At 39.2% G+C, this 26,020-nt stretch overlaps 1 protein-coding gene across 2 annotated transcripts in view; it reads right to left on the minus strand.

Annotated features, from left to right (window-relative positions):
* Positions 1–7,555: 7,555 nt before the first annotated feature.
* Positions 7,556–26,020, minus strand: part of Unc13c (unc-13 homolog C) — a 401,427-nt gene continuing 382,962 nt past the window's right edge. For both annotated transcript variants that reach the window (XM_035444481.1, XM_035444480.1), the window contains 3 exons: positions 11,707–11,799; positions 10,563–10,722; positions 7,556–8,219 (listed from right to left, as the gene is read on the minus strand). In XM_035444481.1, the coding sequence (XP_035300372.1) occupies positions 7,934–8,219; positions 10,563–10,722; positions 11,707–11,799 (539 nt within the window). In that variant the 3' untranslated portion in view covers positions 7,556–7,933. The remainder of the gene's footprint in view (positions 8,220–10,562; positions 10,723–11,706; positions 11,800–26,020) is intronic.

Raw genomic sequence — 26,020 nt, forward strand, 5'->3', positions numbered from 1 at the left:
AAAACTCCATAAATCCTTGGAAAGTACTTCTGTGAAATTTGAAAAATTTCCCAAGTTAAGAAAGCCATTCCATTTGACAGTACTTAGAATCAGCTCATATTTGAGAGAAAGGCTATTTGCTGGTGCAAGCCTGCACTTTTGTGAGTAAGCTGCTTTCTAAGATCATTGGTTTTGAAATGAAAATGCCACTGGTTCTATTTAATGCTTTTTCTTTTAATAGAGCCCTCAAGCCTAGGGTTTATCTTGTGATCCAAATAAAACTTTATAGAAGGGATAAGGAGTAATTTATACTGCTCTTAAACATATTTATTTTCTAAAATATTATATTTTCTTTTAAAAGTTAAACATTTTTTGAGAAATCTACACAAAAACATCTAATCTATATCATTCTTAATATTCCTTCTTTATCTAACTCCTCTCCTGTGTTTCCCCCTCCCAAATTCATGAGCTTTTCTTTAAATATTATTACAGATATATAAATATATGTACCCATGTATAAGCTACCTACAGAATCTATTTAATGTTTCAGGTCACATATACATGTGTCCAGGGTTGGCCATTTGAGATTGGGCAACCTTGTCCCTGGATGCAACTAATTCTTCCTTTCTCAGCAGCCACTGGATTACCTGTAGCTCTTCATCTGGGTGTAGGTCCATGGAGAATTTCCCCTGTCCATGTTGACAGGTCATCTAGTATTATTAGTACACTGGTTTTGTTCAGGGAGCCATAATGAAATTTCAATTTTTCCAAATCTTTGTTTTCCATTCCCTACCCCATTCATTGCCAACTATCCCAATATACTTGATTTATTTTATATGTTACTTTCAAGTGGATAGATCATGTATCTTTGTCTTAGAGTGTATATATTTTTATTTTATTTATTTTGTCTTATATTGTAAATATATTTTTTCATTCAATATATTCTGATTATGGTTTCTTCTCCCACCTCCACTCCCATACAGATCCATATTGTTTCTGTCTCTCATTAGAAAACAGAGGCATCTCTGTGAAAATAATATAAAATAAAACATAATAAGATAAAACAAAAACAGATTTTGGAAAGGGACGAAACAAACAAAAGGAAACCAGCCCAGGAAAAAGGCACAAGAAACAGATAAAAATGGAGAGACACACTCAGGAGTCCCATAAAAACACAAAAGCATAAATCACAATACATATGCAAAACCTGTAGGATAAAAATAAAGTGAAAAGGGGGACATAACAATGGATGCTGAGGAAATCCAGAGAATCATTGGGCCATACTTTGAAAACCTGTACTCCACAAAATTCAAAAATCTAAAGGAAATGGACAATTTTCTGGACAGATTTCACTTACCAAAATTAAATCAAGAACAGATAAGCAATTTAAATAGACCTATACCCCCTAATGAAATAGAAACAGTCATCAAAAGTCTCCCCCCCACCCAAAAAAAAAGCCCGGAGCCATATGGTTTCAGTGAAGAATTCTACAAGAAATTCAAAGAACAGCAAATACTAATTTTCCTCAAAGTGTTCCACACAATAGAAGCAGAAGGGTCATTGCCAAACTATTTTTACAAGGCTACAATTACCTTGGTATCCAAGCTACATAAAGACAAAACTAAGAAAGAGAACTACAGACCATTATCCTTCATGAACACTGATGTAGCAACATACTCAATAAAATACTAGCAAATTGAATCCACTAACACATCAGAAAAATCATCCACCATGATCAAGTAGGCTTCATCCCAGGGATGCAGGGATGGTTCAACATACAAAAATCCATCAATGTAATCTATCATATAACCAAACTGAAAAAGAAAAACCACATGATCATCTTACTAGATGCTGAAAAATCTTTGACAAAATCCAACACCCCTTCATGATAAAGAACCAGGGACAGGTACTGATCCCACTGCTAGGAACCCCACAAACAGACCAACCTACACAACTGTCACACACATGCAGAGGGCCTAGGTCAGTCCCATGCAGGCTCCCCATCTGTTGATTCAGAGTCTGTGAACCCCCAGGAGCTCAGATCTGCTGTTTTTTTTTTTTTTTTTTTTTTTTTTTTTTTTGCCTATCCTGACACTCTCTCTGGAGACCAGGCTGGCCTGGAATTCACAGAGATCCACCTGCCTCTGCCTCCCGAGTGCTGGGATTAAAGGCGTGCGCCAACTCCCAGCAATCTGCTGTGTTGTTCTTAATGCTAAGGAAAATCTAACTCTAGTCATAGACAGAACAACCTCAAATCTTTGTTGTAAAAAGAGGAAAGTATCTCAGAGGATACATTATGAATTTGGACACAAATTTATCGAGTTACAGTTCAACCTAGAACACCTCTATAGTCCCTAATGCTATAGCTGGTTTTGGTGTAAAGTAACCTGCTACACCGCATTGAATACATAATGACTTTAACATACATGCTTTATCTCTGCTATGAGGAAAAGTTGTGAAATAGTAAATGATGAACTCATCACAAAACTTAAGGGCTAAAGTTTCAATATTGTTAATTTTCATTTTTGATTTAGTAAAAATATTTAGCTATCTTCTCAATCCTTTTCTAGTAAAGTTATTATTCCCTTGATGTGTAAGAGGTTCAGCTGTTAACATGTGGTCTTTGTACATAAACACAAAGCACTTTTAATTATTTTCATGTCTGATCATTTGATGCCTTGTGCCTTAAATTCTACATTATCATTAATAATTGCTCCTGGGGGCTGGAGAGATGGCTCGGTCCTCAAGAAGGCTGCTTTTCTTGATCTTGCAAAGGACTCAAGTTTGGTTCCCAGCACCTAAGTAGGGTATCTCACAATTCCTCTTAACTGCAACTCCAGAGAATATGATGTCTCTGGTCTTGCAAGTATTTGTACTCATGTGCACATATACACAGATGCACACATACATTAAAATAACTTTTAAAATCTTAAAAAATAATTTCTCCTATTTTCTTTATAGATCAAAATTTCCTGATATAGGTTAGCCATCATTTTTAAAAAGTTATTTAACACTGCCTTCTTTAAATTTATTATACTTCATCACCTAAAATATCATTTGAGAATTTTGAGATTATAATTTAATTATTTCTCCTCTTTCCTCCCTCCAAAACTTCCAATATACCCTTCCCCACTTTTCTTCATATGCATGAGTTGTTATTTTTACTAATTGTTATAGTTTACATATACATATATAAAAATCTATATTCCTGAATATAATCTGTTCACTCCCTATAATGCTACTTGTATGTATGTTTTAAGGACTGTTCTGTACTGGACACCAGTGAGGATGCTCTGCAGTGGGGAAGGCCATCTCTCCCACTCTTAGTTTGCTCAGTTCTTTTTTAGTTCTTTATAGAGGCTTGAGGCCTCATGCGCTTTCTCCCACCCAGTGTGGCCTGTTCATTAATACCATCCTTGTTTGGCTCATGTTTGAGGGCAGTCATGTTGGTGAGACTTTACTAAATTCTTTTCCTTTTAATAGGATCAAATGTGAGTTCTAGTATTTATACGACTTTAATTTGCTCAGTTTACATTCTGAAATACAAAAGCATTTTCATTGGCATTAAGGTAATTTATAGAAGTCCTATCTCCATATTATAAATTGAAATATTTTCAGTTATGTAGGTTTGATGCAGTATCATTTTCTTTCTGACAAGTAAAAATTACATACAGCGCACAACCTGAGTTTTGATTTATGTCTGCAGTGTAGAATTACTGAGTCAAGGTTTTGAATACATGTATAGCCTCACAAACTATTTTTGGTGTGGCAAAACACTAAAAATCCATTCTTTGCAATATGTAAGTCTAGAATATAGTAATTTGTAAGTCTAGAATACTGTTTTATTAATTACAGTTACCATTATATATAATAGATCTGGTTTTCTTTCTCCTAACTCACAGTTTGCTTCCTTTGAACTCCTACCCTCAGCATCTGGTAACCATTGTTTTGTTTTCTTTCCCTGAGTCCAACTCTTTCAAATTGTGTATGTGAGTGAGCAAACTCGGTGCTTCTCTTTGTACCTGGCTTTCTTCGGTTAACCTATCCAGGTTATCCATGTCCCAATGATAGGATTTTCTTCTGTTTCTAAAGCACTCCACAGTTACATACATATGTTTTTTTCCTCCTATCAATCCATTGATGGACAAATAGGCCAATGATTAATCAAATAGCTGAATCCATAATCACAACCACCAGGATGGGAAGAGGAGATAAAATAACAATAGCTGGATTTTAAAAATCGTTCTATATATCATGGGAGGAAACAAATAAACCTACACAACCCACAAACGAGCTACAACATGGAAGGTGGGTCTAAATTCATCCTGTCAAATTTGTCACAAATTGAAAAAAGAATGGGCATTTGAAAAATTTATTAAAAGTCGGAATATCTCCCTGGGAGGTCTGCTCTTTTCTGAAGGGAAAAAAAGGAGCAGTGGATCTGGGGGAGAGGGGAGTTTAGGGCAAAGAACCAGGAGGAGAGGAGGGAGGGGGATGTGGTTGGGATATATTGTATGAGAGGATTAAAAAAAAGTGAGTACCACTCTTCTATGTCTTATACCATAGGTTTTGAGCCTGTCAAACACTGGAAGCTTGATCTTGAGACTACTGACCAGAGATGCCTGAGCCAGAGATACTGCTGACCAGAGATGCCTGAGATCCAAGGACTTGCTTCAAAGGTGAGTTGAGCACGGGTCACATAGGAACAGGGAGTCCTGTGTGCTCAGGAACCTTCCATGTGGTGAAGGGAGAATCAGACCTACCCATGTATATTCCCTAAGTATCTTATAAGTATGATTATTCTTCATTATTTGAGTATAAAGATTAAAGGCACTAAATTAGTCTATAAGAAGGCTAGGTTGTATAGGCATTTATTTATATAATACTAAAATCATAAAAGGATAACATAAATGTCCCTTCAAGCATTAAAATGAGATCAAATGCAAGACACTAAGCTAGGATTGTCACTTATAAACGTGGCTTAAAGTACAGTTAACCTATAAAGTAATCCAGAAGGGGATGACTCCAAGCAGGATGTGACTGGGCTACCTTATTGAAAAATTCATCAATGTCTCTGAATGATGACTGCTACATTAAGGTTTTCAATATCTTGGTCAAATTTGATTTATATGAGTATTTTTAAGCACTTGTAATGTGAGGTTTACCTGCATACATATAACTGGCCTTGCTTGCCCTTTGTGTATTTTATCTGGAGTAACATGAATAAACTGCCACTGAGTTGAAAGAGATCACAGCAAAGTTGGCAGTGATTATGTGACTATAACATTTTGGAGAAGTAAGAATAATAGAAAATACCATTGTTTTGGAGGACAAGCCTATAGAATAACAGTATTTATAACCACTTCAATGTTAGTACCCATACCTTATGATAGTAACAACTAGACTTAATTCATACCACTACTCTTAACATTTAACACACACACACACACACACTATGTATGTGTATATATATATATATATATATATATATATATATATATAGTTATACTTATACACATATAAATTTAAAAGGCAGAATGAAGGGCTGGAGAGATGGCTCAGTGGTTAGGAACATCTGTTGCTCTTCTGAAGGATTCAGGTTCAGTTCCCATGTCTGTATTATGAATAATAAAAACTCAGAGACAGATATTGGGGTTCAATCTGAAGATCAGAGAAGCAAAGTGGCCAGCCACAAGAGAGTTCTAACCTCTCCAAATGCTCAGAATGAAGGGGTGATCCACCGAACCTCAGATTGCATCTCCAGACTGCACTGCTCCTCACCAAATCTCAGACTGCTCCTGAGACTGCACTGAGCTCCTTATAGTCTCTCTAGTGCTGGAATTAAAGGCATGAGCTGTGTTTCTCTTTTAGGCTGACTCACTCTCATGTAGCCCAGGGTGGCCTTGAACTTACAGATATCCATCTGCCTCTGTCTCCTGAGTCCTGGGATTAAAGCTTCTATGGCTGCGGCTATATTTGCATTCTGATCTCCAGGCAAGCTTTATTAGATCATAGACAATTATCACCACACATGTCCCACACCAGACATCTCACAATGACTGTAACTCTAGCTCCAGGGGATCCATTTCCTTCTCCTGGATTCCATGAACAGCTGCATTTGTGAGCATACACAGATTCACATATACATGTAATTAAAATATTTTAAATTCTTAAAATCTTAGAACAAGTGATCTAGTTAATATAGAAAATAGCCTTAGCTTATCATCTCTGTGATCAGTGTAGCTGTAACCTGCCCCTTAGTCCAGTGTTTCATGCTCTGACATTAGTGAGCATCTACAAAACTAAGTCATGATAGACCTAGAATGAATTTTTCAATAGTAGTTGATTTTCTTCATAGGTTTAACACTGCCCACAAACCATACTGGGCAATTACATCATTCTTCCTACTTTCGATGCATTACCTTGTAATATCCATTTGTTTCTATCATCACATGCATAGTGAATGCTAACATCAAATTATTTACTTCTGAATCTTCATAGAAGAGTATTCTAAGTGGTAAGAGACTAGTGTGTTTTAACCTTATTAGGTAATGAAAGAAGTAGGCAAAACACTTAAAATTGTTGCATGAGCTCAATACACATCCATTTATTAATGCATATGCCAGAGATTGCATCATACGAGGCATTTGGAAAAGTCATTAACAAAGCAGTCGCCTAAGATTTTAACACAAATTAGCCAATCTCACCAGCCTGCATGTTTTCAGACCCAGTAGCAGAATGGTTGAGAAGGATGACACTAGTCACTTCTGCTCCTCATATACTAGACCAGTATGTTTTCTTAACACAGTCAACATCACAGCTTCGTGTTTCTGCACACGTTGGGAGGCCACTCACAGCTGTAGCTGTAAGTTACAATGAATGACAAAGTGATGTTTGCAGCCAAATATTTAGATACAGACTCTGGAAAGTCAAATCATAAAAATCCAGACAATGCAAGTATTCGTAACCAAGTTGCATTTGGGGCATATAAAGAACATGAGTTACAAAATCATGAGCAATTTACTTTGACTTTATTTTACATTCCCCCTAAATATATATGAACATGTGTATTTAAAAGAAATATCTGGTTGTAGAGTTAAGTACTCATCAATATAATATTAGTATTTTCTGGTCAACAAGGTACTTATCACAGGAAATTTAAACTGTCCTTTTATTCCATGACTTTCCAAAGAATGGGATAAGATAAAGCTGAGACAAGATGCTACATGGCAAATGCATCAGGTTACCATTTTTTTCTTTTTTTTTTTTAAATTACAAATGTGATGGGTGCCTTGGCAGTTTTTAAAGAACACAGTTTCATCAATATATCAAACATTAACAAACTATTTAGCATTGCTTTGTGTAAGTTTGCTTTGAAAGCGTTTCTTCACAGTGATATTTTAGAAAGGTTGGGAACTGGTCAGCATAAAATATTTCCCACCTTTTCTATTGTAATTTGTATGCAAAAGTCATCACAATATATCTGCAACTATAAAATTACAAACTCTCTAGAAGTTGCTGCATTTCTAGGTGTGGTAGAAAACTGGACCTGCAGGATGTTTACAGTAAGGTAAGGTTAAACAAAACAGAAGTTGAGTCATAGATACTTTCTGGCGGGTTACTCTAAATAGATCTGACAAGGACAACCAATGGACAAACTCAAGACTTTGTTAGTTTACTTCACGGAGGAGAAATCAGTAATGAGAAGAACATTGTAAAAGATAAGTCTTGATATTTCACTTTACATCATATTTTTGGCACTTCATGGAACATTTATTTCTCAAAGACCCGAAACAGTATAAAAGTTTTTCACATATCTGCAGACATTACAGTTGATTGGTGGCAAACATCAAAACGCGGTGGATTTAAACATTCCCATGTATTTTCACATGCATGTAAGGGTCAAACAATGGGAGTTATGAATGCTCAAAGACAGCATTTTGAAGTATTTGTTTCAGGCACTCTCTTCAATAGACCTCGTTTCAGATTTAAGTCTCACAAACTCTTTAGCGACATCGTCACTGGTCCTCTGAGAGAGTATTCTAAGGATGGTCAAGCCAGTTTCATCCATAGACAGATTTTTCAGAAGAGGGTACCATGCCCCGTAGCTCCCTTTCTCTGCTATGTTCTGTAACTGAATGACTGTCATCCCAATTATTCGATCTTCCCGGGCGAAGCAGTAATCTTTAACAGAGAGGTGAAGTTCATAGGCTCCTGGGCGGTTTTCATTACCCAGAATGCTGTATGAATTAAAGACACAAAATGAGCCAAACTTTTACTCATGGTGCTTGAAATTCTGCCAAACATGTGTCCTGAGATGCCTGTATCTGCTTGCTTCATTGATGGTGAGTATATCAAATGAGGATGGGAAGTACAATATTATATTGTGTTTAGTAGATACAGAGGCCCTGGACTGACAACGGTAATAGAACCTGGGTGATGGAAACTGTTGGGAGAATATCTGTGCTACTTTCTTGTAAGCCACTAAGAATTTTTACCTCTGACTCCCAGAGAAACTTTTTCTATCCAGCAGCCTTTTCTCAAAATGGGCTATGAAACATCATTCCCAAGATGTTAAAATTGGTACACATCTCTAGAGTACATAATTTTTGCCTGTACTAATACAACTGAAGACCGCTTGCTGCAAAGAATGACATGTTAGGGAGGTGAGGGGTGCGGTGCAGGGAATTATGCAGCCAGATGTTTGTTTACAGGTGACACTGGTTGCTAAACTGGGTATTTACTTAAAGGCAATCTGGAATAAAATGAAACAAACAGGCAACAATATTGTACCTTGATGGGTAAGGATCAAAGCCACTCCTGTCTTGTTTGCCCTTTATGTATTAAAAATGCTGGCTTTCCCAAGACCATTGGTTATGGTGTCTCAAGATACTACAGTTGAATCTTTGCCCAAGTTATTTCCAGAAAGTAGATGTTGTATATGTTAAAGACATTGAAATTAGATCAGGGTTCTTACATGATTTGAAGTGGAAGGCTACATTCCTGTGAGCTGGTTTGTTAGCATAATTACTAAGGTTCTTAGGATTCTTGATGCACATGGAAGGAGACAGGGGCTCACTATGTATCTGTGGCTGGCAACTTACCACAGAGGCCAACCTGGTCTTGAACTCACAGATCCACCTGCCTGTGCATGCTGGAATTGAAGGTGTGAGCTAGTCAAAGCACATCACTCTTAAGGGTATGTTTTGTTGTATGAAAATCTCTTGCTGTCCTATTTTCCTGATGTGCCTTAGGTCAGACGCTCATTTAGATTTATAGGGAGAAAATTCTCAAGTTATCCTATTATGTAGTTGCAATAACCTCATAATAAGTCAAGGAAGAGCCAAACAAAAATTATTACTGTCATTTTCACTATCTCAGTCAATCATCATCAGCCTAAGAGGACAGGCCGCAACCAGAATCATGTTCTTGTAGTCATGTATCTTCTCCTCACAGGGGATCTGTTCCACCCTTCACAATGGAATGCTGACCCATGGCACTGCAATGGTAGAGTTTTCCATTTTCCAGCTTCCAGTGGATTTTGAACAAAAGTCCTCCCATAAGGACATCAGAAAGGGTAAGGGTAGCATCAGTTTTTGCTACATTGGTTTTCTGCTGTGCTTTCTTTGAATAGGCAGTTTCCCTCCAAGTAAGATAACTGCTTCTCATAAGGGGCTAACAAATATTTGTAGTGGCATCTTGTAGCCCATGACTCTACTAATTTTCCCTTTCCCAACTTTGGTAATGCCCTTCTGTGCCTAGCCTTCAGATCTGTGGTGGTTTGAAAGAAAACGGCCCCCAAAGGGAGTGGCAGTATTAGGAGCCTTGGCCTTGTTGAAGGAAGTGTCACTGTGGAGGTGGGCTTTGAGGTCTCATATATGCTCAAGCCACACTTCCTCTTGCCTGAACACCATGATGATAATGGACTAAATGTCTGAAAATGTATGCCACCCAATTAAATGCTTTTCTTTTATAAGAGTTGCTGTGCTCATGGTGTTGTCTCTTCACAGCACTAGAAACTCTTAAGATAGATCCCTAATAGTCCTCCTATAGTGACATGTAAGTAGGTCTCAATTGTCATAAAGGGTTGCATTTAACATTAGTTCAGATGGAAATTCAACCACATTGAGAATGTTCCATTTCTTTCTATGTCCTTGCTAGTAGCAATTTTACCTCTTGCCTGGACTGTTCTGTAACTTTCTATACAATTTACTACCAAATCTGGAGTTCCGCCCCCTCAAGAAGTGATAACTGTACATCCCTTGTGGGCATCACCAAAGTCATTTAGTCTCTCTTTCCCATTGGATACTGTTTCTTTAGCTTAGCTTCTGTCTTGGAGTCAGTCCTTCCACATGCCCATGACAATCACACATTTTTATGACAGCAAAGGCCAGCTACTACCTATCTCTGGTGTCTATAACACTGCCTGTTATGCACAGCTGCTGAGTAAAGGGATAAAAGTCTAGCTTGCTTGCTTTCAGAAGAAGAGACCATCCTTGGTTTTACTTTCCACCCCAATTCTTCTAGTAGGTTTTAGCTGCAAACTAACTAGTATCCAGTTAATGAATGAGCTTATGACTTACAACTGGAAGGTTTCATTGTACTTCGGTGACCATGTGTTGCTCTTTGTCTTTGTCCCTTGTTTTCTCCTCTTGTCCCCCAGGCTGGGTCCCAGCATGCAAACTTCTACAAAGGGGCGGAACATGGCTGTGGTCTGCCAGTTTAAGTCGTTGATAGCAATCACTGAAAATCAGAAACCAAGTTTTAGTAAACTATTCTGTGGAATCAAGCTTCCTCCACTTGGCTGGAACTTGTATTTGAGAATGCCCTGATTGTACCTGCAAGGAAACATTCCTCAAGTTGAAATAATCGATGCCCTGTCAAATGAAAGCTCAATTTGGCATTCATATGAATGAAATTTATAAAAAAGGTGAAAATCGTGGTGGTTTTTCATATTAAATATTAGAGAGTCTCCACCATGCAATATTTAGAAAATAGGTTAATTTATGTTAGTGCACACACTTTCTATGGTTATACAAAACTTAGTTCATAGTGTATTATAAATATTCTTACAATTGGTATTATTTACAAAACTTTATCATGATCATCTAATTCACTCATTTTTCCCAGTTGCTAATTCCATCATATACTAAATTCTATGGCTGCTTCTTAATTCAGGACTCAAACAATTCTAAATAAATGTATTTATATGTTCTAGGTTGATATCTATTTACCATACAATTTGTTCTGAGCCACAGAAGTTTAGAGATAGAAACATATACTGGAAGACTATGGTTCTGACCTACGTGGATATTAAAATGACTCAGTCTATAGTAAAAGTAGAACACGAGAATGTTCAGTAAAATGTTAGCTATTAAATGAAGCCTTTTAGTTGGAAAGCAGGGTTCATTTGTATTAATAATATTGAAAAATTTTTTAACAACAAGAAAAATCAGTTAAAAGTTACATAAAATAAGTAGATTATATGAGTTGCAAGAGTATTGGTCAGTTTGAGAAACTATGTTAAATCACAAACTCCATGTTTAAAATTTAGTTCCAATCTATCAAATTCTTAAAACATCTAAAGACTTGTTTTTCTGAAGAAATTTTGATCATGTCCTATAGTAGTTTACATTTAAAAATATATACAAGGGAAATGATAGTTTTCATATAATTTCTGTAGATGTTAAAGATTAATGGGTTGCTATATCTGAACCCCAAATGTACCTTTTACAGTGACTTTATGTTCTCCAGTCCCTGGGGTGGTGGTGACATCCACATGGACAGATATCTGGCCTACAGAATCTTTGGAGGAACGACCTGAAAACAGAAGAAACATACTAGCATGAATATTCAGATTACATGCCAGTGGACTAGTTTCTTTGCCTAAGTATTAAATGATTATATTAATATCACATGCTGGACACTGATCAATGTTCAGAGTTTACAATGCTGGAGTGGGACATGGGTAGAGCTAGCCAAAGCCCGGTCAGTGCAAATACTAAATACCTTAAACTCAGTGGAAATTTACCAGCTATCTAATTCCTACCATAGTGAAAATATTTAGCTCCCCATCTCTGCATCATTGCTTTACTCTCTCTTGTTAAGGACTCTAACCTTGACACACCAGAGCCCTGGGAAATAAAAAGACAACCCTGCATGCTGAACTCCACTCCCCACAAAGTTCAGCATAGAATTAATTAATACTGGGAAGATGGCTGTGTTACCAAAAGTCATCTACTTGCCCTCAAAATTCCAATGACAGTGCATGTGGTGGTTCATGCCTTTAATACCAGAACTTGGAAGGCAGAGACAGGAGGTCTCTGAGTTTAAGGTCATCCTGGTCTATATAATGAGTTCCAGGACAGCCAGGGCTATATAAGGAGACCCTGTGTCAAAATAAAACTCACTGACACTCTTTCCATAACTAAAAAATATATCTAAATATATATAATCAACACAATCCTAAGTAAAAAGCATGTTGCTAGAGGTACCATAATAACAAACCATAGTGTGTTAGTCAAAGGAAGTATGGTGCTAGCATAGACAAAACAGGTACACTAATGGAATAAGCCAGTCCAGAAACAAACCCACACAGCTATGGGCAGATGCTCTTTGATAAAGGACACCAGAGCCATACACTGGGGAAAAGGAAATTAGCTCAGGAAACAGATGGCAAACTGGAAGAGGAGTGAACTTCGACCCACATGTCTTACTTGCATAAAAATCAACTGAAATGTATCAAAGACCCGAATTTAAAACCTGAAATGCTGAATCTGCTAGAGAAAAAAACAGGAAGTTACAATCAAGTTGTAGGTACAGGCAAGGATTTTCTGAGCAGGACTCCTGTTGCTCAGGATACAATCCCCAGAATCAACACAAAAGACCATATGAAATTAGAAAGTTGCTTCACAGGGATGGAGAGATGGGTCAGTGGTTAAGAGCACTGGCTGCTTTTCTAGAGGTCCTGGGTTCAATTCCTAGAAACAACATGGTGGCTCACAACCATCTACAATAAGATCTGGTGCCCTTCCTGGTGTGCAGGCATATATACAGGCAAAACACTCTATACATAGTAAAATAAGTAAATAAATAAATACATCAATATTTAAAAGGGGAGGGAAGCCATGTTGGCCAGCTGTACCTCCGACATATATAGATTACATAATAAAGAATTCAAAAAATTAAGCATCAAAACCACCAAACAGTTGATGAATGGGAGTGGGCTAATGAACTGAAGAGTTTTCAGAAGAGGAAATAGAAAAGGTCAATACTTATAAATGCAAACAAAAGCCACTTTGGCATTCCATATCACTCCAGTGACAATGGCTATGATTAGGCAGACAAATGACAACAAATGCTGGAGGGGCTCTGGGGAAACTTGTCCACTGCTGGTGAGAGAGCAAGTAGTACAACCACTGCAGAAATCAGCATGGAAGTTCTTCAAAAATTAAAAACACAACTACCACATGACCAGCTGTACCTCTCTCCTGGGCATAAACCCAACGGAGTCCGTACCCTACCACAGAGACAGTTGCATGCCTCTGTTTATTGCCTCACTATCCACAACAGCCAGGGCATGGCACCAGCTTAGCTGTCCGTCAACAGAAGGACAGATAGTGAAAATGTGGCCCAAATACACAGCAGAATTTTCCTAAGCAGCCAGGAAAATGATGGAACTGAAAAGTTTTCCACCAAGTGAGGCGACTCTGTCTCCAGGACAAAAGATCCACATGCTTTCATAGGTGGATTCTAAATTTTAATGTTTGTATTTAAATAGATAAAGAGTTGGGAGGGAGTATAGACTCTGAAACTAACTAGGTGGGAATAAAATGTTGAGGTGGCAGGAGGCGGTCACATGTGACATGAGTGTAGAAAGGAAGTGAGTTAGTGTGTGGGGCAGAGGCAGGGAAAGGTGAAGGAGGCAAGAGAAACAAATGCAAATTTTATCTGAAAAAGGACATAACAAAACCTGATTTCTTGCAAGCTGATAACCCTCAAATGGTAGATATTTATAGTAATTTCTGACTGTTGTCGTGCAGATTCAAAAGCTTCACTTCTGTCATCTACCACATACTCGCTTGTTCACAGTTTAATTTTCATGAGTGGAGCTGTGTGGCATGCTGCTTTGTAACCTTTTCATGATGTATGCAGTGAGCCAGAGTCTTATTTGTATAACATGATTTCTTAGTGCTTCAAACTGAAGCCAAGGGGGTCTGAGGGACTGAAGGTTTCTAGCTAGTGAATAATCAGATTAGGGTACAAATAGGAGGCTGTCCACCACCAGAACCTCCTCCCACAGTCACCATTTTAGTCTGCCTTTGGTATTGAGAGGGAGAGCTTTGAACCATTGAGTAAATTTACAAGCGAGGAGGAGGAAGCCCTCTCTTCCTGAATGGTTTCTAACAGCAGCAGCAATAACTAAGACACAGACTGTGACATTAGGAAGGGAGCATAGGGCACACAGCTGGGCTCACACGGTCTAAGGATAGTTCTTAGAAACATAATTCCATGCCATCCATAAACTGGTAATAAGTGTATACTGGTTTTCCTGTGCAGGATGGAGAGCTCTCCCGCTTTACACTCGAGTTTTCCTATGTAGGACTGACCCTTTCATACACAAATAACTATAGATATTTTGCTTTTAACAACTCGAGTCTTTTGCATACTGATTACATTTAAAAAATAGCTTTATGTGTAGTATTGCCTCTGTGTATGTACATGCACCACATGGCACAATTCCCACAGAACCCAGAAGAAGGCATCAGATCTCCTAAAACTGGAGTTACAGATGGTTGGTTGCAAACTATCATGTATGTGCTGAGAACTGAACCTGGGTCCATCAGAAGAGCAGTCAGTGCCCTTATAGACACCATCTATAGCCATCTCTCTACATTTTGTCTATGTAAATATTGTACTTGGTGGAAGTTTATTCTTTGGTATTTCTTCCTCTTCCATTTAAAAGCAGACAAATTTTCTGTTATAAATTGCATTAGGAGGACCAGAAAACTTTAGCGATGAGATTTTTTAAATGGAATATTTCCAATTAATCTTTTGAGACTTGTAATATACAAACATACCCATGTCACAGTAACCTATGTAATAAAGAAGACACTTAATTTTCTTATCGATTGCTTTGGCCGGATGTATTGGCTTTACTTCTGCATCTGCACTACGTGATAATGTTGAAAGCACATGTATTAATTATTCTCCACGGGGCTCTCTGAATTCATCATCTACCCTTTTCTCTTTGCTTCAAGAGGCTTCTATCTGTATGCATCATCAGTCATAGGTCCTACACTCTGTAGGCCCTTATAGACCCACATGTCTTGATGGGTTTGGGCATTGGAGAATCCTGGCAAGGAAAAGGATGTGGCAGGTCATGCAAGGTGTTTTCTATAGGTTCTTTCCTGTGAGGTCCCCTTGGATGGGTAGATACCACAACAAAAATTTTCCACAAGCAGCCCATTTTAGGTGCCAGTCTCTTCTGTCACTTTTAACCTTTTCCCTTCCTGTATATCTTTTGTCAAAAGGAGGCTAGCATACCGTGCCCTTCTGGCTGTATTACATCCTGACTATGTCTTTGTATATAGTTCCTATTAAATTCTCTCCTGTCCACCTTAACTTGGCTGTTCCTGTGGGTTGTGAAGTAAACAGCATCAGTGTACTCTCAACTGTTACAGAAGCTTTTTGTGGATGAATGAACATGTTCCTTTGATGAAGGAACATGGGGCTTAAGGTATACACACTATTTTGTAGCTGTCATCGTTATGTGTGCCATGGGGAGAGAGTGTCTAAGGAGGCTTCTGAAGGTTGATTTGGAATTATTTTATGGAACTGAAGTGACAATCAGGCAGCAACTACCACCTCTACTTCTAGCTGTAGGGGATCTATACCATGTCATCTATCTGTCTGTCTATCTATCTATCTATCTATCTATCTATCTATCTATCTATCCATTCATTCATTCATTCATTCTATACTGGGTTCTGTGTTTGTACACACACACACACACACACACACACAAAAAGATAAAAATGTCTCTGAAAAGCTTAGTTATCCTAGCTTTAAATATTTTAAGAGTGACTACAATCATGGGTGGAAGCCCAGGAAATCAGGTGGTCCAGTTTGTTTTAGACATAAAGCTGAGGTTAGATATTGATAAAGTTCCTGTGTCTTGGCAGTGTCAGTAGTATGTCATCTTATTTTTAGCTCAAGATTCTTACCATAGATAAATAGCTTGATTCCCCCACAAAAGGCTTTCTAAAAACTAAACAAAAGGGTAGACTTCCAAAACAAAATTATATCTCCTGCCTCAAAACAATAAAACAGGATTTGGAAGGCAGGAGCCAGGGAATTTGAATAATCACTGTTATTTGTTCATACCTGAAAAGTTGGAAGTCAGAAGAAAAAAATCAGAAACCTAACCATTCAACCTTGCTTGGTGCCTGCTTCAGCCTACCATGATTGCTAGCAAATGTGAGCGTGATGGGTGAGAGGCATAAGCATTACTGCAAATGGTCCTGTGCTTTCCTTTCCACCAGGCATGGTGGGTAAGACAGACTCACTTTGAAGGAGCCTCTTAGGATTTCTTTCCTTCTGGGCAGTTACTTTAGTCAGTATAGTAGGGTGGGGTGGGGGGGGTGGGGGGGTGGAGCTGACTTGTCCAAGTGAGTGCACTAAGGCTGTGAGCTTTCTAACTCCAGCCTCAAAGCACTGGTTCTATCAGTGACCAATGGCAACTGAGAAGTGGGTAAGGACACCTGGGTTAGTTATACATCACATTTTCTCATCTGAGGATGAGCAAATGCATGAAGCATAAAAAGGGGCTTTTGAAAAACTGACTACAAGGCAGAACTTTAATCACAGGGGAAAGACTTAGAGAAGAATGCCTCCATTCCCAAACACAGAATGAAATCTGGAGCCAGAAACAAAGCATAATAAAAGCAATTTAGGTGGAAGCCCTGAATTCTAAGAATAAAAAATTTAAATTTGTTTCAGAAAAATTAATGAAGTGCTAACTATATCAGTATCTGGCTAGTTGGAATGCTAAATTTCATAGATACAGGGTAAAATGTCCTATACATAATTTTATGTCTCTAAGAAGAAAAAGAGAGTCCAATTGGTTATTTTTTCTTCTAAAAGAGAAATCTAGAAGGAAATGAAGCAAGGCCTACTGTTATGAGAGAGTTTATGGTCCTAGACTTTTAAATTTAGCTAGCTGCTTCTCATGTATTTATATATAGATGAAATTTCAAAATTTCAGAAGCTCAGAAATGTTTTAGTATTATGCCAGAAAAATGACTCTGAGACAGGTCAACCAAGACTGGCAATACCCTGTGGTCCCAAGCATGGCAGTGACCATAAACTTATAAAACTTTTTAAAAATTAGTTTATTATATGTATGGGTATCTGTCTGGGTGAGACTGTGTGTGCATGTGAGTAGGTGTTGTAGAATATTGTTTTAAGATGTTACATTTATTAAATGATGCAAAGATGTGTTGCATTCTTTTATGTTGCATTTGTTTAACTCTGTGAAGCTGTGTTACTTTGCCTGTCTAAAACACCTGATTGGTCTAATTAAGAGCTGACTGGCCAATAGAAAGATAGGAGAAAGGATTGGTGCCGGGGTGGGCGGGCAGGCAGAGAGAATAAATAGGAGGCAAAATCTGGATATAAAATGATTGAAAATGAGAAAGGAAGGAGTGAGGAAACCAGGGGCCAGCCACCCAGTCACACAGCTAGATATGGAATAAGGAAAGAAAAGATATACAGAATTAGAGAAAGGTAAAAGCTCAGAGGCAAAAGATAGATAGGATAATTTAAGAAAAGCTGGCAAGAAACAAGCCAAGCTGAGGCCAGACATTCATAAGTAGTAATAGGTCTTCATGTGATTGATTTGGCAGTTGGGTGGTGGGCCCCCAAAAGAGTCAAAAAGTAAAACAAACAAACAAAAAACCAAAAGAAAACCCCAAACAACCAAGTACCAGTGCCAGAAGAGGTCAAAGGCACTGGATTTCCTTCAGCTGGAGTTATGGGCAGTTTTGAACTATTGACATAGGTGCTGGTAATCAAACTTGTGCCTTCTGCAAGAACAGCATGAGTTCTTAACCACTGAGCCATCTCTTCAGCTCCAATGATGACTTTTAAAAAAAGGATATATTGTGCTGTCACTACTCAGGTGAATATTAGTGGTTCTGTTTCCCCTGCTCAACTTCAGCTTATGAGCTTCTCATCCTGTGTGCCTGTTTCTGCCCTTGCAGAGGCTTAACAGAGGGCTAGAAGCACAGGCATGATGTGTGTGGGGGTGTTGAACAGGAGAACAGGAATGATGGGTATATGAAGCAAGGGATGATAGGTAGGTTGAACAGGGGCACAGATGTTAAGGAGGGATAAATTCTTTAATACTAACCATCTTTCAAAGGTTTGCTCTCTTGGATTTAATGTTAAGTATTTTGTAACTCACTCAGTGGTTAAATAATACACTTCAGTGGAAATTTCCCAGGATTAATTCAATGAGTACTGTTCTCTGCCTGGCCTCTATATCCAGAGGGATTCTCTCCTGAGATGTCTTAGCTGTAGGGGCAGCTTTCCACATATGCAGAAAACTGTGCATTCAAGTTTGTAAAAAGTGATTATTTGGATAAATGTTCTCATAATCTAAGATTTACTCTAGCAGCTCCTGGCAGTCCTTTAATTATGAATGTCTAGGGAGACAGGTTAAGGTCATAGGTGTTTGCTGAGTTCTACATGATATGGTGTCTAGGAGAAAATAAGATACTGGGTTATCATGAAACAAGGAGGCAAAGAGAGTTTTTTTAAGTTATAGAGGTTGTCTACAAAACAACAACAACAAAAAAACACATTGATGGAAACACTGACCTGAGATTTTGATACTATATGAAATTTTGTAAAAGAAAAAACATTACATAGTCTAAGACATTGTTAAAACCTGTTTGCTTTCAAGGGCAGAGATACCACAGCAGCTCAGTCTCTCCATTACATGTCTGGGGTTTGCATCCAGGCCCTAGCATGTATTAGCTGAATGATTTGGAGCAAGTCCCTAAATATCTGTGCTTCAATTTCCCCCAGTATAAAATAAAAACAATAGGACCTGCATCCTTTAGTTGTAATACTTACAACTTTATGTAACATATAGAAACTATTATTTAATCACTAGACATTCTTACCATGGCAGTTTCATCTCATGTAGCTATGAACCCTATGAGCTATAATAATGACTGGCATGACAAAATAGCTCATGGTTGCAATAGTGGCAAGAAAGTTATGGAGGTAACCAGCTGCTTTTTTTTTTATTTGCTATCAGGCCACTCCTTAGAGAACATGTATGCTTAGTACTACTGCAAATGTGGCCAACAACTCATGAACCTATTACTTACCATTTTCTTTCAAATTTCCCTGTAAATTCATATCTATATACCCATATGTTTGTAGAGATTTCAGACATCTTAAGAGAAGTCTCTATGTGCAATTGGATGGTGGTTAATGCAGGAGATCACAACTGGCTAGCATGCAGAGAAAAAGTGTTTGGAATGCTCACCCACACCCTGCACCTTAAGGCTTAGGGACCATCTTGGAAGAGGTCTCTTGGCAGAGAAACTGTAAGAGCCAGAAATTGGGGGTGGCCAGATAGAAACAGCATTGTCTGGGCATGCCAAGACCACTGTACTCTGTAGCTGTAGCTGCCGGTGTAAAATCAAGCTAGTAAATACCTCAGCATGGAGTCCTACACCTAGCCAAGGAGGTATGGACAGACGATGGCTTCTGAAGGAGGAAGTATAAGCTTCCTTTAAGTATGTGGTCCCTTGTAGGTCGACCATGCTCCTTGGATGGTCCCAACCTATGGGTACATGGGTATCACAGATTGGTCTTGGTGGGTTATTAAAAATGAAAAAAAAAAGAGGACATGAAGTTGGGAGAGATGCAGGGTGGATCAGGAAGAAATCTGTTGGGGGGATGAGGAATGAATATGATCTCAAAGAATTAATAAAAAATTTATATTAAAAACCCAAAGCTAAGCACTGAGCCATACTCCCGGAATCCAGTTGTAGAGAGGCAGAAGGGATGAGCAAATGAGCCAAGATTGTGCTGGAGAAACTCGCAGAAACAGTTGACCTGACCTAGTGAGAGCACAGGGACCCCAGACATAAAGCTGGGGAATCAGCATTGAACCAAACCAAGCCCTCTGAATGTGGGTGCCAACTAGGAGGCCTGGGCAGTCTATTGGACCTTTAACAGTGGAGCCAGTTTTTATCCCTAGTGCACAAATGGACTTTGGGAGCCCATTCCCTATGGAGGGGTATTATTGCAGCCCAGATACATGGAAGAGGGCTTAGGCCCTTTCCCAAATGATGTGACGGACTTTGATGATCCCCCGTGGAAGGCCTCACTATCCTTGGGGAGTGGGTAGGAGGGGGGTTGGGGAGGAGTCTGTGGGAGGGCATGGAAGGATGGGAGGGTGTGGGGATGGGGGGATCAATATGTAAAATAAGATTGTTTCAAAATAAAAATAAAAAAGCAAAAAGCTAAACAACAACAACAAATAAAACAACCAAACTATTATCACCATTGGCCTAGAAATTTCTTTCCTATGAATCTATCTTATATAAATTCTTGCCTAAAGGCACAAAGACATGTGAGTAACATTTTAGTAAGGGTTAAAAATGAGACAACATGTGCAATAAAGAATAAAACAGTGAACATGACATAGTTCTTATCAAATACTATGAATCCATATTAAGAATGAAGAGAATCTGTGTATGGATTCTAAGTAATGTGGAAACATAGAAATCAAACAGCATGGTGGAATGAACAGCCAAGCAGGTGAGAAGCATAAGATAGCAGAGATTATACCTCAGTTCACTGAGGAGAACCCTGTGGTCTCCCCATCTGTGAGGATACAGGCTTTCCTTATGTGGCTCTGTCACTTTGACCAGGAGGCCACACACCCTGCCAAGCATAACCAGTGTATTCAAATTGCTGACTGCAGCATTGGAGCAAAGCAATTGAGCAGCGGTACAGGAAAATTGGTAGACGCAGCGATGGGTGGGTGGAGCCGTGTCTGCGGTGATCTGATAATAGGTACCCAATGAAGGTGGAAGACAGGACTGACTTTCTTCCTGTCATCAACCCCAAATGCTCATCTGCCTGAATGCTCAAGTTCTATCAGTCAAAAGTCATTTAAAAGGATCAAAAAGAATCTAGCCTTTCTGTGGATAATGATGCTAACAAACCCTAAGAGGACCACAGCAGGCTCTAGGTCCCAGGTGTGCAGCAGAGTTCTCTTCACATCCAGGACTTCAATGAAGAAAAACAAAAAGCCAGAAAACAAGAAGCTAGCGTGGCAAGAGAAGAGTAAAATGGGATAACTGTGGCCGCTCTTGGACATAGCCACTCTGCAGGAAGTGGATATCCATGGATCATCTCCTCTGTATGTGTTCTGACCTTTATCAGAAGCTGGGCTGATCCAACAGAGATTGGCAAGGACAGAGCATGAGATAAAAGAAATGCAAAGAATAGAATGAGGCATATTTGGCAAAGGAGAAACAGGAGAGATGACTCCACGGTGCGACTGAAGTGGGGAATCTCAAGTGTGCACCCCAGGGAACCCCATTTCCTTCCTGTCCTCCTTTTAGTTGTCCACTTTACTGATTGATCATTGTGTGATACTAAACAAGAGCATAGAATTTGGAATATATAAAAGCATAGACTGGAGAGGGAAAATAAACACAATTTTCTTTATCTTATCATCATTGGAAACCTACCATTTGATGAGTGTTATGGAAAATGAAAACATGCAAAAGAAATTTCTACTCAAGCTCACTGCCTGTCACCCACAGAGAAGTAGAATCAAACCACACGGAAACAGCTCTGTTAGAAGACACTGATTTTACTATTGCATGGACATTGCTTTCCATCTTGATTCAACTGTGTGTGAGCTGTGGGCTCAGGCAATCATTTCAGCATCTTGAGTTTTTTTTCTTAACTGATGAACTGAGATAATCACACTCCCACCGTGAGATGAATACAGGAGGTCACCCTGGCTGTGGTCACTGTCTCAGACATATTAAGGGTTATTAACATTAATGGCCCTTTGTCCTTGTGTTTTGATGTGGGTAGAATGCTCTAGTTAGTTTTAAAGCACCATTTTGGACAGAAATAAATATCTGTATTATGTTGTTTTGAGAAAAAAATATGGAATATATTTTTTAAATTAAGGTAACCTTTGGATTTGATGAAACTGAAAACATTTAATAATTTCTCTACAGGGAGTGCATATTTTCTTCCAAAAATCTTTCATGCCATCTGGTAGCTGAAGAAAAATGGGTAATTTTTTAAAAGGATGGAAACAGAACACACACACACACACACACCCCAGAACTGTCTGAAGCTATCAGGAAAAAGCAGAAAGAAAAAAGTGCAGAGAACTTCTAAAAACTATATTCTTCACAACTACCATGACTAGCAAATTTGAGTGCAGAGAGCACTACAATTATTTTCTCTCTTTCTAAAGAAAATGCTACACACATCTCTTTAAAAAAAAAAAGCATGCATGGAGCAGCAGAGATAAGAGTCATATTCTGAAGATGTCTAAATTCTAAGTAGGTAATTTTATGGCTCTGTATCTCTTTGTGTCTTATGGCCTAGTCCTTGACTGGGACCTGCCATCTTTCTTCCAATTCATCTCCTTCTGCCTAAAATACCTGGGATTAGCCTACTGTTGCCACTGAGAGTGCAGGACTTACTAAGAACTGTGTAATGATCCACCTTTACAACAACTCAAGTGTGGTGTCTAATTGTTAAAGGATTTACAAAAAAAAGGTCTGGGGATTGAGAACCAATGTGCTCTCTCTCTTTTTTTTTTGTCCCCTTCCAGCTCCTGCTTGGTCAGACATCATCTCATTTGTTAAAATTCAGGATTCGGCCATTCATTTATTCATTAGGTGTGCATCAAATATTTAGTACCTCTATTTTAGGCACTACAAATTGTTTGGGTCAGTAATTCCTGGCCCCCACCATGTATAAGAGGTACCCTAGGTACTTTCAGATGTAAATGTGGACCCATATAACCTAGTAATCGAATTATTAGGTACATGACTGCATTCTTTAAAGGTTCTGAAGGTGTCTTGCACATGTAGCCAAGGTAGGGAGGTTCAGTGCAGTCCCTTAGCAGCTCGGGGGGGGGGGTGTGATGGGGAATGTACTGTGTATGTTCATCTTATTGATTATTGAATAAAATACTGTTTGGCCAATGAAACAGCAAGTTAGACAGGATTAGGAGTCAAAGAGGATTCTGGGAAATGTAGTAGAGAAGTGATGATCCAGGCTTCAAGTGACATAGCAAGGAGACTCATATTTGAGCAAGGAGAAATAGGAAGGGTCCCTTTTCCCCCTTCCTCCTCCAGCAGCGGGATGTGAGCCACTGGCAAGGAGGGTCGACAATAAGGCGTCCGATAAGATAAGTCTTATAAAATATATAGGTTTATGATAGTTAAGACGGAGCAAACAAATGAGAAATCCTAGTCATTGGCCAAGCAGCATTTGAACCTAATACAAGTTTCTGTGTATTCATTTGGGCCCTAACTCAGGCGGATGGCTGGCATAGAGCACACACATGGCGGTGGGGCTCAGCAGCTTTTGGTGGAAAGATTTATCATAACGGGGGGGGGGGTTGCTTCCAAATAAGGCACAAAAGCACTAATAATCTGTAGGCTCTTTGTAAGAGTTTGTAGGAGCAGAGTTGATGAGACCAGTGTAATGAAGAATGGGAAAAACAGAACAGTGAAAGCCCCAGGAGGGAAGGAACAGTACTGTGACTGTGTAGATAGCCTCACAGGCTGGGCTAGCTTCACAGAGGACCTGGCTGACAGGCTAAACTCCAAAATTCAGTGACTCTTCTGCAGTGGCACTGCCCTCCCCACGCCCAACTCCCAGATATCAGTCTCTGAGGCAGGAGGGGACCTCTGCCTGGATGATGGGGATCTGCTGGTGATTTGGAGTTGCTCTCTGAGTCACTATGAGCTTCCTACTGATTGCTTATTCCCCAGTTCCACCTCCAAGCAGGTGTCACAGATTGTGTCCTAGGCAGTGAATTCAAACCCTTGGCTAGGAGCAAACACTCAGAGTCCCCTGCCAACTTGTCAGCTTTCAGAGAAGAATTTATGTATCACTATGTGGAGAACAAAGCTGCTTTTGGTTTACTTAGGCCTGAGTTCAGACTGAGGCTCAATGATCAGTCAGAATACTGACTCTGAGTAACTAAAAGGCCCTTAGGACCTTACACCCATACTATACTGCCCTGTGCTGGCACTGGGGAGGAGTGTGGAGATGGGAGTATTACACTGTCTGAAGCAACATGAACTTAGGAAGAACTGCCAATGTCAAAGACAAAAAGATCAAAGGCATGTCTGCCCTCTCTCTGAAATCAGTCAACAGGATTTATACATCATGCCAGTTTATGATACAGAAATCCAGTATACTGGAGACTCTTCAGTCCATCAACCCACGTTCTTCAAAAATAAAATACAGAGGAGAAACATGTCAATGGAAATGATTTAGACATCAAATTGAAAAGAGGTAAGAAGAGACAATAGTTCTATGGATCGTGTGTGTTAAAGTAAGAACAACAGCTTTGCAGAGGTCACATGTAAGGGCACTGGCTGCCTTTGGAGAGAACATGGGGTCTAGGGCTGGGACAGAGCATGTAGAGGAACTTCTGAGCAGGAAAAATTCTCTTTGTTGACCATGGGGTCCTTAATTTTATTTTATGTGGCTGTGTTCTAAGTAGTATTTTACAATAATGGTTAAAATGCTATTTCAATTGCAAAAGAATGTCAAAGTGTTCTGATACTTGTGTTTTATCATATAAAAGGTAGAAATACTTAAGCTTCAGGTTTCTTGATAGAATAATCTCAAATCAAAACACTAAAATAGTCTACACATTAGCTGTGGCCCTGTGGCACCCCACACACATATTTTTTTTTTTTTTTGAGACACTGTTTTTCTATGAAGTCCTGGCTGGCCTAGAACTAAAGTAGACCAGGCCTTGAACTTACAGAGATCATCCTGCCTCTGCCTCCTGGCTACCATGCTTGGCTGTGGTGGTCTCTTAAGGGACATCTTTGTGTCTCCATTCTGTGGCAAATTAGTGGGATCTGGGGTGATGGTTCTGTTTTTCCTCTGAAATGTTCTTACTCTCACGCCATTTCAAGAGCAATCAAATTAATCACTTGTTCTCACAGAATACTAGGAAAAACAGTGTGTATTACTCTGGTCCTGTGCTAATGAGATATTATGGTAATTAAAGGGTTTCAGAAATGTATTTGTCTCCTCTACCTCCAGGCAGGAGCTCCATGGTAACCACCTACAGGTTTGCTTCCCTTAGATGGCTCCATGGTCCCTGGAGGCCAATGAGGGGCTCATCGCCTCTCAACTGCTGCGAATGGTTGGAGATAGAGTTGCCTATTGAGTGTCAGCCAGGTTAAACCAGCAAAGAAAAGCGTTAGTGAGCAGAGCAGGAGCAGAGGCTGGGGACTTGGCTGGGGTTAGGGTTTGTGTCACTGAAGTCTAGAGGTAAACCAGGAAGAGACAGAAAACACCCATTTGCTCACAGGTGGCATTGGATGACTGCCCTTCTCTCTAGTAGAATTCAGAGACCAAACAGCTCTCATCCCTAACAAGTCCTTTTCTTTGCTTACTTCCACTTCCCAATTTTAAGGGAGAATGAAACCTTATGTGAATGTTAGTGGCCTTGGGATAGCACTACATTTTCCCACCTTTCTTTTCATTGTGAATTTCAACAGTGACAAAAGCCCTTGGTGAGGTAGGTGTAGATGGGTGCCCTGAAGTTTGAGAACAAATGGAGGAAAAGCTGGTTCTCTGTGCATAGAAACAGAATAGTGAAACCCTTAGCTAGATTAAGAAAAGGAAGGGTGGTGAAAATAAAATCAGGTAAGGAAAGGAAGGGACACTTTATAGCTGAGATCATTTGTACACAGCATTTTTAGTATCCGGTAGACCA

The sequence above is a fragment of the Cricetulus griseus genome, chromosome 4 (assembly GCF_003668045.3).
Source record: "Cricetulus griseus strain 17A/GY chromosome 4, alternate assembly CriGri-PICRH-1.0, whole genome shotgun sequence".
Taxonomy (NCBI): Eukaryota; Metazoa; Chordata; class Mammalia; order Rodentia; family Cricetidae; genus Cricetulus; species Cricetulus griseus.